The sequence below is a fragment of the Elaeis guineensis genome, chromosome 1 (assembly GCF_000442705.2).
Source record: "Elaeis guineensis isolate ETL-2024a chromosome 1, EG11, whole genome shotgun sequence".
NCBI lineage: Eukaryota > Viridiplantae > Streptophyta > Magnoliopsida > Arecales > Arecaceae > Elaeis > Elaeis guineensis.
The window spans coordinates 9,111,236-9,125,475 of record NC_025993.2 but is presented as its reverse complement, the minus strand read 5'-3'; the positions used below and the strand labels follow the sequence as shown (position 1 = coordinate 9,125,475).

Here is a 14,240-nt window from a genome sequence, read left to right as displayed (position 1 = left end):
ACCACGATGACTATTAGATAGAATCTTGTTCCTGGATCCTGGCCACCTTTCTATAATTTAATCATCACTGGTTCTCAAAGTGGAGCGGAGGACGAATGAGGTTGGTGGCTGGTCTATTTCAGACATGCGAGCCCCATATTAGAATTTCCATATTAATTGTTGGTAGCCTAACAATAGTCTACAATAGACTTTGCACAAATGAGATCACTAAAATGTTCTAGATTACATAGGTGATATTATGTCTCAACGATTTAAGAATTTACATCAGCATCAGCATCAGCATCAGCACCAGGTTAATTTTAAAGATTCATCAACCAAACAGCTGTAATTTACATCCACAATTCTACTTTTTTTATTTGAAAGAGGAAGAATACAAAGCTAGCCACTCAATGACAATAGCATGCTAGTCAAAAGGATGTTGGCCACCACACAACACATTAGGACAGGACAGAAAGAAAGAAAAGTGGATGCACCTCAAATAATGAAGACCAAAGGAGCTCAATAATGGAAGACAAAGCAATTATACTCAACCACCGCATTCCCAGTCGTCATGTCCAAATTATGGGTCTTGGCCTGGACGTAGCCACGGGCCAAGCGGAACAGCCCGCTGCCGCCGATCACCGGCATCTCCCTTACCGCCGTGAACACCGCGTTGCGGCCCAGAATGGTGATCGTGCTGCCATTGTATTTTCCATCCATGAATGCGAAGTTCATGGCCATCAACAGGCCTAGACCTTCCTGCGAGGCCGACGCGTAGAATCCCTGCGCCCGGCCGACGAGCTTGGAAGCCATCGCGGGGCCTTCCGTCAGTGGGTCGTCGATCACGTTGACCAGGCCGAAGAAGCTGCTTGATGCGTTCGTCGATGCAGCCTTGGCCACCTGCACGGCGGTCGGGTCGGGACCGCTTAATATGTCGTGCCAGAAGAAACGCAGGTGGGTGAGCTTCTCCTGGAGGGGTCTTGGGGCTGGCTTTTGGCTTTGGATGAAGCTGTAGGGTTGTTTGGCCAACATGGTGGTGGTGGTGGTGGTCAGGAGGAGGAGGAGGAGGAGGAGTTTGGCCATCTGGTGTTGGCTGGCTTTTTTTCTGTGAAGTGAAACACAATGGAGAATGAAAACTTGGGGGTGCGGGAGTGTCTCTCGACTTTGGGCTTTTGTACGCGTTGTGTAGAGAATAGTTGGGATGTTGGTGGGGGCTGGTGGGGGACACAAGGGTGAATTAAAAGGGATAGTTCCATGATTCTTTTGTTAATGGGACTGCACTTTAACTTGGATGCTTTTTTTTTTTTTCTTTTCTGCTCGTGGTTGTTGGGTCCTCAAAAGAATGCCATAAGAAGTAGTGGCTCCAATTACATGTTGGCATGTTAATCTTTTTCTCTCTTTTGCGTACATGTGAAGGACCCTGCTAACGTGGCTAAGAAAGAATCCTAACAACATTAATATTTGTGGAAGCACCACCACCCCACTCCACCATAAGCAGGGGCAATAAGTTGATTTGGAAGGACGTTATTTAGTTCGCAGAACGAAGATTTTTTTTTGTTAGGGGGGAAAAGCCCCATTTCGATTTCAATTCTAAAACAGAATAGGAATGATCTCATCTACTTCAAATTAAATCCTTAATTTCTTATATAAATTCAAATTTTTATTTCAATTTTAATTTTAATTCTGATCATTAACCAAATACTTCAAAAGATTTCATCATTCTAATTTCCATTTCAATGCATTTCGATTTCGATTTCAATTTCGATCACGAATCAAGTACTTTCTAAATATATAGATTTTTGCTTGCTTAGTTGATCTCCGTGGTGTATCAAAGTGGTCCCAAAAAAGAGATTTTCCGAGAGACACTTTTTGGGAAAAATTCTAGTTTATGATTTGGTGCAAGCGTGAGAAGACTATCATGATCTATTCTTGCCCTCTTTTTGTTCTTGCCATTGATCGATGTAAGAAAGAAAACCAGTACCGAGACAAAAGTCATGAAGAAGATTTTAGTGGTGAACCACCAGTCTGTCTTGCCAGATGGTAGACAGGGCATACGCCTCCGACACAGACTTTTCCCCAAATGTCCTGGACGCCTGTTCTAGTTTAACTAAACTGTTAATTGCTCCATTCGGAAGCCTAGTGATCCAGACAAGATGGAGAAGGATCAAATCGGGCGGACAGCTCTAGCCCACCAACCACATCTAGAAGAATCTTCCAACTAATTTAGGCTAGAAACTGAAACCGCACTAAGAAAAGAAAAAAAAAAAAGAATTATAGAGCTACCGTGCTTCACTTTTGACTATGGGAATTATGCATCTTGCGTTTCTTAATTATGTGTGATAATTGAGTTTTTAATGGCGAAGACTTGGACCTCGTAAGAAGTTTTTAATCGCAAAGACTGGTACTTACATTCGCTTAAGGCCTCTTGTCCACCACGTTTGCTTAAGGAAAGGATGCCATGTGAAAGCGAGGTGTGGGAGAGCGATCCAAGTCGCCATTTCAGACCTGAGGGGGTTCCTTCCAAGACGTTGGTGGACAAACCGTAGAAAAAATGGCAAGGTGAAAGTAGCTTCTCCGCATAGCCTTGCTTGTGGTTGTGGGGGTCTTCGGTTCGGATCTCAACGTCAAAAAAATGCTCGCCGTGTTGGCGGGGAGCTGGGCTTCCAAGCAACAAACATTTGTACTGCAAATTCCGATGGTTGCCAATGCTAAAATTTACGTGCAATAAATCCGGAAAATCATGTTTAAAATTTAGTATTTGACCAAAGAAGCTGTTAGTAAGCAGTTTCTGATTCGTCGATATTGCTGAGATGATGTACTCATCCGTTAGATTCACCCATATGATGGGAATGAGATATCCTTCTTCAAACTCATTCTTCGAATCGAATATTTTTCAATAGGATTAGGGCTCTATGATCACGTTCAGAAGAGATAGCCACGCTGACACATCTCCGTCTAATCTCTTTTTCTTTTTCTTTTTCTATACCCAAAAACCAAGATGTTTTTTTTTTTTATTTTTTTAATAAAAAAAGTTTTTTGAGGGGGAGGTTGACAAGCTGTCACTTCCCACTCTTCTTCCTCTACAGTCCAAAGACGTAGAAATTTTCTATAGTTTAAGTGAATGGCAATTTCTATTAGTATATATAATGCATATTGTCCATCTTGATATGCCGGCAACATGGCCTCATGTTGCAGAAGTATCCGGTACAAATCTTAGCAAAATGGAGTGAAACATGCACCAAGATCTAGATATTATTGTGCTCCCAACCTTAGTGAAACATTGACATGAATTTGAGATTTTAAGTGTGGCGATGGTGATCAATTATTGAACTTGTTGCAAATCTTTATGCTACTTGATTGGTAAAATAATTGCTTCAGAACATTGAATGGGTAATAATAGAAACTTGTTATTGGCCGTTTCTGCTGAAAAATTATTGAAATTGTTTGTGTTTGCTTTAGAATTTTTGTCTTTAAGAATAGCCACCACTAATTCATGTTGGTAGCAACGGAAGCATAATCGAAGAGTGATCACTCTATTCTCACTACAACAAAAAGAACTTATGATGATGGAATTTTAATAACATTCAGAAAAAAAATATTATTTTGTATACTTTTTAATAATAATTTTAATATATATATATATATATAATATTATAGCACTTTGACAAGAATACTACTAAAAGTTGTCACATAACGATGATATCTTATAATTGCTACAAGAATTTGTATTATATTGTAACAATTCTAAAAATTATGATAGAAAATATATAATATTATGATAGTTATTTATAGATACTAAAATTTATAATTTTATCATGGTATTATGTAAAATAATATTTTCTGGTTAAATAGAATCTAATTAGCAATATTTATCATTCAATTAGAGAATATTGATTGTTTATTTATGAAATAAATTTTACCATTTATATATTATTATATAACTAATAGCTTTTATTATTAATTATTTATGTATTATTTTTATAATAAATTAGTATTGTTGCAAACTAATTTGAATTTTTTGTGATGATAATATTTAATTACTAAATATATTTTTAAACTTTCAAGAAAAAGATATTGTATATATTTAAAAAATTTTAAAATTAATATGATTTCAACTATATATGTTAAGATAGTTTATTAATTAAATAAAAATAATTCTTGATATAAAATCTACTATCAATATTGAATGCACAATATCACAACCAAGTAATGATCTATGATGTAATTATTAAAAAATTTAATAAAAATAGATTTAACTAAGAATTTGGATCTGGTCCAATCTAATTTGTACTAAAAATATATGAAAATTTAAGAATTACTTATATATAAAATATATTATAAGTTTTAAAATATTATATATTAAATACTACTATTTTTTTACTTATAGTATAAATAAAAAAATAAATTATCTATATTAAAAAACTTAAAAAAAATATTTATGATTATAGAAATATATGTTATAAATAATAATATTTCAAATTATTATAAATAAAAAAATAAAGTAATGTATCTTTTTATTTTCTTTCAAAAAGAAGCGGATTGATTTTTGTATGAAAATACTTAATTATTAAAATTAAAAATATCATAATATATTTAAAATAAGTATACTTTATAATATGGATAAGTTTTCAATAAGTATAATAAATCATAATTCTATAATAAAAGTTAATATTATCATGATGGTTAAGTACTAGATAACTATGTAATAGATGTTAGGTTTGATTTTCTATAATATTTAATATTAATTTTTTATTATAAATATAGTATTATTTTTAAAGAATATTTGATTTGATTGTATCTATAGTGATGGTTATAATTACTGCAATAAATTATACTGATAGTTACAAACCATCGTTATAGAATGATTTAAAACTGTTAGCACAGACTTACTTATACCAACATCCATCAAGATCATGATAATAGCTTTTAACAATATCACCTATTGCTACGGTTTACCAACTATCAATATAAATTTTATCAATGATTTTCTATAACTTTTGCCATAGTTTTGACCACTATTATAAACCTTTTTTGTTATAGTATCTATATTTGAGGTAGAAATAAGAAGTGATAAAAAGAAAATACTTGCTAAAATTTTTTATTCAACTCTTGACCATACCAAAATGATAGAGTACAACGGTTTATACAAATATATATATGTATATAATCATTTGAATTTTCTTACCCGAGTTACATATGTCCTAGCAATATTTCTCCATTATTCCTTTCATAAAAGATGAAATTATGATACATTTTACTAGGGGTCCGAGAATTAACCTGAGAATTAACTTAACCATATTTTTTTGGGATTTGACTCCATATATTTATTGCATTTATTATGACATAATTTTCTTACCACACCAAAATATACTTATGAAATTAAGTTTAGGTACCAATACCCCCACCTAAACTTAATTTTTCTTTCATCAATCACTCTAAAAAGAGTCTCGTGCTTATAGAACTGATCTGCCTTGAGAGACTTGATAAAAATATTAACCACCCGATCATAAGATTTGATATGTACAACTTCGATTTTTTTTCCTTCATATATTTTCATATAAAATAAAAGCAGACATCAATATGCTTGCTCTTTTTATGATAGATTGGATTGTTAGCCAAATTAATAGTAGATTTATTATCAATATAAATCTTCATAACTTCATATTAGGGAACTTGAATCTTCTTGAAGAACTTTCCTAGCCAAATAGCATAAGAAATATAAGATGATGCTGCCATATACTCTCAGATGTAGTAAAGGATTCTTTTTGCAGCCTTCTAATGAGTAAATTTTAATTCTTGTATATAACAGCTTACTAGTCCAACTCCATAGGAATATTCATCCTTGTACATATCAAGTATCTTAAGCTTCCAATCAAGCTCTTGTAGAGAGTAGAGTTAACTACTGTTCCTTCATCATACTTAGATAATTTGATGCCGCAATCTATTGGTGTACCAATCAATTTGCAATCTTTTATTTCAAAAGTTTTAAAAACCTTCTTTGCATATGCTCCTTGAGAAGAAAAAAAATGCCTTGATTTGTTTCACTTTTCATCTAAGAAAGTAAGATATGAGGCCAATATCTATCATGTTGAACTCCCAAATTATGGTTTGCTTGAACTCTTCAAATATTTTGAGATTATTCTTTATGAAGATAAGATCATCTACATACAAACAAACAAATAATATATCTCCCATTGTGTTAGTTTTCATGTAGAAAGCATGCTCATAAGGATATTGAATATGGCCATTTTCTTTGAAGTGAATATCAATGTGACTGTTCCATTCTTTAGGTGCTTGTTCCAAGCCATATAGAGCCTTCTTTAACTTCAAGACTTCATCTTCATGCCCTTTTTTTATATACCCCATTCGTTGTTCAATGTACACCTTCTCACTAAAAAAGCCATTTAGAAAAGCTGACTTGATATCCATTTGAAAATTCTGTTAACTATTTTATGTTGATAAAAAAATAATAAATTTAATAATTTTTATTTTGACAATAGGAGCAAATACATCATCATAATCAATTTTGACTTTTTGCTTGTAATCTCTTACCACCAATCTTGCTTTGTACTTCTTTACTTCATTTTTTTACATTCTTCTTTACTTTGAAAACCCACTTCACAATAGTTGCCCCTTTATCTTTTGGAAGAGTTGCTAATTCTCATATATTGTTCTTCTCTATTGCTTTGATTTCCTCATCCATGGCTATTCTCCATTCTTTGTTATGATATGCTTTTTCAAACTCTAAAGATTCATAATCAGAAAGAAGGCAAACAAGTATTAGCTTATCTATTACCTTATAGAGTTCTTTTAATATTTTTATCTTTTATGGCCTTAAGCTTTCTTCTGAAGAGGATGATGATGTTAGAGATCTATGATCAAAGGATGGTGATGGAGGTGGTGAAGACTCTTTAACCTCCATTCTTGCTTTTTCATCTCCATTGACCTCTTTCATATTTATATTCCAATACCTAGTGCCTTCTTCATCAAATTCTACATTCCTACTCATATATAATTTGGAAATATTTGATCAAACAACTTGTAGGCTTTGATCTATCATCATACCCATTAAAGATGTATTTGGCACTCTTATCATCAAGCTTGGTTCTCCTTTGATCTAGTATATGTGCATAGGCTATACTTTCGAACACCTTCAAATGTGAGACATCTGGCTTTCTCCCAGTCTATGCTTCTTGTGGAGTCTTTTTTTCTATGCTTCTTGTGGAGTCTTTTTTTCAATAGGTAGATAGCACAATCCACCACCTCAGCCCATAATTCTTTAGGCAAGTTCTTGCTCTCTAACTTACTTCGGACCATATCAAGAATAGTTTTATTCTTTCTCTTGATGATGCCATTTTCTTGGGGAGAATAAGGAGCTGTCAAGAGACTCTAGAGACCATGGTCTTCACAAAAATCTTCAAAGGCTCTGGATGTGAACTCATCACCTCGATTAGATCTTATGACTTTAATGGAGCAATTACTTTGATTCTCAATATATATTTTCAACTTTTGAAAGCACCAAACATCTTTGACTTTTTCTTTAAAAAGTATACTTATATCTTTTTAGTAAATAAATGAAGGTAAGAAAATAATGGTGCTTATCAAATGAAGAAGGTATGATAGGCCTACACATCAGCATGGATAAGTTCAAGTAGCCTCTTTGCATGATAAGATGCCCCTTTAAAAAGTTCTTCCTTGGATGTTTGCCAAGAACACAATCTTTACAAAATTGCTCCAGATGATCTATATAGAAAAAGTCTTTCACCATCTTTTTACTTGTTAATAACTTGAGGCCACTAAAGTTGAGATGTCCAAATATCAAAAGCCAAAGATAGATAAATCTTTCATGCATGTATTTAAGCACATAGCAACATCATGCTTGATGTTTAGCATAAATATTCTATTTTTTGCCTTCACAATATTTGTAATCAACTTATTTCTTTGATATCTTATCAAAAGACCAAGATTTTTCATATGTATATCATAGCATTTTTTTAAGAGTTGTCCCATATTATTGTTCATATCTAGCACATAATAGATATTGGAGATAAATTGGTGGTTTCCATTCTTGAAGTGAATTAAAATTTTATTCTTTTCTTTAAAGAAAACTTTTGATGAGTCTCCGAAAGTAACTTGGCCATCCACTGTTTCATCTAGCTCCATAAATATGTTTCTTTTTTTATATATATAGTTGCTTGCACCGATGTCTAAGAACCACACATTTTGCTCACTAGAATCATCCTCCTCATGTGCTAGCAAAGAAATGGCTCTTCTTTTTCATCCTTCTTCACAGCCCAATTGGCTTACTTTTTAACTTAATTAGAATCATCACACAAATATTTTAATGCAAAGTGACCAAACTTCTCACAATAGTAACAACAAACTTTAGATGTGCTATACCTTCTAAAGGAATCTCTTCTTCTTTGTTCTCTTTTGGAGTCATCTTCATCATCATAGTTTATATGTCCACCTTGTGCTCAGGTATATCCATGAGCTTCACCTCGACCTTGACCATGATCTCTATCATAGCCTCTATTGCTCCCTTCACCTCTGGTGACCTCCTATCCTTCTTTCAAAGAGAGTTTGCTTTGAATTACATGCACAACTAGGTCATACTTCTTGTGAAGTCTTTGCTCATAAGCTTAGAGAGAACCATGAGTTCATCCATGGTCATTGACTCTAGGTTAAACTTGGCATCTAAAGAGCATAGAATTTTCTCTATTGTCTCATCATATTTTTCTCAATTGATTTACAATAACTAACACTCATGTGAAGTACTTTGAGATGGACTCCAAGTCTTTCATTTATAAGACCTCAAACTCATCTCGCAGTATCTGGAGGTGAACTTTCTTCACCACCTTTGTAGGCATTTTGGAGCATTTTCCATGCTTATTTAGAGGTAGTAGTGGCAGTAATTTTCTCTAATGCGGCTTCATCTAAGCCTTGGTAAGTATTGTAAAGGACCTTCTTGTCATTCTTCCTGGAGTCTCTTAATACCTTCTTTTGATTTGTCATTAGAATGCTCATATCTTAAGGCTCCATAAAGCCTCTATCAACTATTTCCCAAATATCTTATAAGCCAAACAACACTTTCACTTGGATACTCCAATTCTCAAGGTCGTTAGTGAGATGAGGGATTGAAAGACTTCCACTTGTCATTGCCAAATTTTTCTATAGAGCTTTGATACCACTATATTGGTAATAGTGGAAGTGAAATAGAAGAGTAGACCACTTTGTTCTATATTTGAGATGGAAATAAGAGATGATAAAAAAAAAATACTTGCTAATATTTTTTATTTAACTCTTGGCCATACCAAAATGGTAGAATACAAGAATTTATGTAGATACATATAACTCTTCAAATATCCTTACATGAGTTACATATAATCTAGCAATATTTTTTCATTATCCCCTTCATAAAATATGAAGTTATGACACCTTTTACTAGAAACCCAAGAATTAATCCATGAATTAACTTCACCACATTTTTTTGGGACTTGACTCCATATATTTATTTCATTTATTATAACATAATTCTCCTACCATATCAAAATATAATCTATGAAATTAAGTATATAGGTGTTCAACAATTCATACGTGTTCACTTGTTATGATTCATGAATGGGGAAGCATGACTTCCTCTATCATATCAAAAAAAAAAAAAATTATAACTATGTTGAATAATATTTAGAACTTCATTAAGGGACCATCAGTATATCATTAGAACTTTGTGATTACCAACTTTGTTTGAAGATATTACTATTATTTAACTAGAATTTATGCAAATCAGTGACTTTACTATGCTTGTTGGATGCAACTAGATCTCTTGGACTAACTCTTGATAGCTATAAAAATAATAACTGCACTTTTATTTTATAAACTATACTTCATTTTCTTACCTCTTTTGAAGCAAGTCATGATTCATGTAAAATGGTCAAAAGGATGTAACTATGCTTTTCATTATGAAGTGTTACTCCTTTTGCTTTTCATTATGAAGTGTTACTCCATATGCCTCTTTGTACCGGGAGTTATAGAAATTTATTTTTTCAGGCAAATGACTTTCCATTTATAATCAAATAACTACTCTTTCTAGACCTTATCTGGAACTAGGATGGGTTTTCTAGGGATAAACTAGATGGAATAGATTATGCTAGGTTTAGGAGGGATAAATTTTATTCTTGCTTTGAGATAAATGTTTTATCCAAAGTAAGGGTTGCAATTCTTTTATTTTCTAATTGGATGCTGACTAGGGATAACAAGTATTATCTTGATGTTATTTGAGGACACGTGAAGAAAAAGGATAAATTTTTATAAAATTGGATATTATATAATCTATTATATGATATTATATGCATGTGTTTGTGTTATTAGTATAATAATATGATAATATTACATTATTAATATTATATATTGGAGGGCTAAATTAGTTATTTCTCTTCATTATGGCAAAAATAAGCGAAGGATCTTAAACCAACTTAAACTCAGAGGTTTGAAAAACTACCAATATCTAAAATTTAAGCATACTACAATATAGGGGTTTGATGTATTCTCAAGTGTAAATCATCTGATCCGAAGATTTGGTATTTGGTAAGATTTTGAGATAGAGCATGGGTAAATCCCTTTATATATCCTTAATCCAAATAATATCTTAAGGCAACCAAACTAACCAATTGAACTAGTTAACAATCAATCAATTCATTCTTTGGGTTGGACAAAAATCCTAAAATTCTCATAGAGGGAAAACTGGTTTGCTTGAGAATAACCTATTGAACTAATGGTTAAACATTCATCAAAAATAAAACAAACTAATGGTTAAACTTTTAATTGCTTGAATCTTTCTAGATTTGGAAAAATAATTTCTAAAATAATGAGGCCTCTCTATAATGGCTCTACCACTCAATATAGAAGTTGGTTTACATCCTTCTGTTTCTTCGGAGAGCTGCTCTTGATAGAACTATCTTGTACTGTTGCTCTTTATAATAGGGGCTTTAATCAACCTTCTTGTCCATGATGTTTTGCACCTAATGAAGATCGAAACCATTATTTATTTTTCAACAAAAAGTTTGATTAGCATGAAAATCTTATTTGGAAGCTATAGCCTAATAGCTTAGATTGGGATAATGCTGTTAATATTTTCTTTCTTAACTCCCATTAGAAATTTATTGTATTATGTGGCAGATTTGGAAGAACCATAATCAAGAGTTGTTTTACCATATTGATACTGCTCACTCTTAGATTTATGTTAATAGCACACTCTTCTTAGTAAATGAGTATTGCACCCATAAAAAAAATTATCTCAAGTTGATCGAAGGTGGCATCGAGCCTTGGAAGATAGGAAAGGGAAAGAGGTTGGGGTGTAGGGAAGGGGGAGAGAGCATGTTAGGGCCGTGGCCTCTAACCACTCTTCTAAAAGAAAAATCCCTATTAAAAGAGGAAGTTTATTAGCCTTTATCTACTAGGCTCAGAACCCCGCATCACATCCGAGCCAACGCGCTTCAAGCTAAACCCCCCATAAAGGGTCAACCCTTCAAAAATTGTTGCCACATCACCAGCCACATAAATCCTATCATGGGATCAAAGGGTGTGCACTGAAATTGGGCTACACGGGACTCGAACCTGTTAAGACCGTAGCCCCTAACCACTCATCTAAAAGAGAAATCTCTATTAGAAAAGGGGGTTTATTAACCTTTATCCACTATGCTCAGAACTCCGCATCTATACGTGCTGTGGATGGGTCTAAGGGGCTTCTCACCCGAGCCAACCCACTTCAAGCTAGATTGATTTGAGCGACAGGCGGAGCAGTTAGTCTTCCTTTAATCCTCCAACCCGGAGACAAGCCGGCCCCCCCACAAGGAGTTGATCCTCTGAGAATTGTTGCCACATCACCAACCACATAAATCTCACGATGGGACCCCGAAGGGTGGGCGCTGGAATATAGCCAACAGAGCAGGTAGGGGTATACGAGGAAGGATGAGGAGATAGAGGGCCTTGGGGCAAGGTGTTGGATGGAAAGACAAGGGAGTAATGGGGGGGAGAGAGTTGGGAAAGACTGTATGGGAGAGAGAAGAAAAGAGAGAGAGAGAGGAGTTGGGAGGCATGACTAAGAGGGACAAAGGAGAGAGAGAGGAGCAAGAGATGGAGGAGAGAGATATGAGAGAGAGAGGAGTGGAGAGAGATGCAAGACAGAGTCTAATTTGTTTGAAATTTCAGTTATTTATTGATTTTATCATTTTAATTAGAAATATTAATTTATTTAAGATTTTTAACTAGTTTTTTGGTAAAAAATTAGTTTTTTAAAAAAAAAATAAAAGAAAGCATATACAGTGATAGGACTACAAACATAGATAAATATTAGCTCCTTAATTATATTATTTTTGTAGGCATCAGTGAACTAAGAAATTAGGATTATTATGATCCCACCATGAATCTAAAAAGATATACATCTATTTTTAATAGTATACTATATACAATAATATAAAAATAATATGATATTATTATATAATAAAATATTATAATATCATATGATATATTATAATATTATCATAATATTATATAATTATTATAATATAAATATACGATAATATAATATTGTCAAATATTACATATACAATATTATTTTATATAATATCAGAATGTTGTCTTGTAATATTATATTATAATGTATAATATAATATCATAGTAAATATGTAATATGTTACATAATATTACATAATATGTTATATAATATATAATATGTTACCAAATATTTTATTAATATTATTATGTTATTATATTATGATATTACATAAGATAGAGATTTGAAAGTTAAACTTTCATAAAAATCACATTTTTCAGCCACTTATCTCAAGTAATATCCAAATAATTTTTTTTGTTATCTCCTAGTATTCAAACACATAAAATAACTATAATAATACAATGTTTTCCAAATAAAAGCTAAGAACCATATCCATTTATATAGACATCGATTAATAATCAAAGTATAATTTGTTTTTATCCCAAAAAGATCATATCCGTAGCCATAACAGTTCCCTTTTTTCCTTACATTTGCATCATCCTCGGAGTTTGAAGGTCTCATGACTCTCCTTCTCCTTTTTTTTTTTTTGATGGAAAAGGAGGCAGAGATTGCCACTTATGATTCATTTGTTAAAGAAAAAGTATTTATACAAGATTTTACGAGAAAAGGTACTGAGAGGAACTCAATAATTGAGGAAAGGATGAAGGAATCGGAAGCTGCAAGGATGAAATAGGAGAATTAAGTCAATGTTGAGAGTTGCGCAAGGAGTCTTTTCTGTCAAGCTGATGAATAATTTCGACAGTAGATACTCCATAGGAAGATCAAAAATATTTTAACATACCCACCAATCTTCATACCTGATGAAATCTATTTGTTTATAGGGCCTCAGCCATCCATAGAACAGAGTGGCTATGGCAGTGGTGCGAACCTACGGAGAGTTTGCTCTGTTTCTATTTCAGCACCCAAAGAGCTTTTCCGTGCTAGAGCCAGATTATTCAAATACACTCGAACAATCTAGCCTATCAAGAATGCTGCACAGTTGAGATAACCTCCTGGTGGGGTCTGAAGGGATCCAAGATTTCATCTGAATAATGCACTGTTGCTTCAATGAGAAGATGTTCTTAGCTTCAAATCGAAAAATGTATTGATTTCTTTCTTTCCATATGCACCAACAGATCGAGGAGATGAGACTATTCCATATCATGAGAGAGTGCACCCTTGGAAGTTTGTATTGCTGGAGAGTCCCCAGAGAAGTTCAAATGACCCAGGTAGCTGTGGCAAATTTAATTTATCAGAGAAAGAACTCCAAAGTCTAGAGGAGTAAAAGCAGGTTAGGAACACATAGAGCAGTGATCGGATGAAGGAAAATTCCTTCTTTTAAGGTTGTTAGCTGTAAGAAGTCTATTGTTATATGTGAGCCAATTAAAACTTTTTATTTTTTCAGATAGAAGAAGCTTCTAATTTAGTCGTGTAAATTTTGAAATAACTCTCCCATGGTTGAAGAAGAGATATGCACCCCTGACCTTGAAATTGCCCTTGGGGCTCCAAGACCACTCGATCTTATCTTCATCCAATGATTGCCCTTGGCTTCATTTCTTTCCATTGGTTCTTCTATCTCCGCTTCCCAAGATTGCATCGGATCACCTCCCGTTTGCTAACTCTCTCCAATCGGAAGCCCATCAATAAATCATTCAGAATGGAACAATTTTGGATTGATTGTCTGGGATTTAAGGACGTTGATCTTCGA

The 14,240-nt window shown here is 33.3% G+C and overlaps 1 protein-coding gene across 1 annotated transcript; it reads right to left on the bottom strand.

Moving 5' to 3' along the window:
- Nucleotides 1-364: 364 nt before the first annotated feature.
- On the bottom strand, nt 365-1,135 carry LOC140854705 (dirigent protein 22-like). The gene has a single exon (XM_073250754.1). It carries the CDS (start codon nt 1,060-1,062, stop codon nt 499-501), a length of 564 nt encoding a protein of 187 aa, XP_073106855.1. The 5' UTR covers nt 1,063-1,135; the 3' UTR covers nt 365-498.
- Between the last annotated feature and the right edge of the window lie 13,105 nt (nt 1,136-14,240).

Bases quoted from the DNA above. Each gene is read 5' to 3' on its own strand.
- LOC140854705 (XM_073250754.1), bottom strand. From the start codon at position 1,062: ATGGCCAAACTCCTCCTCCTCCTCCTCCTCCTGACCACCACCACCACC.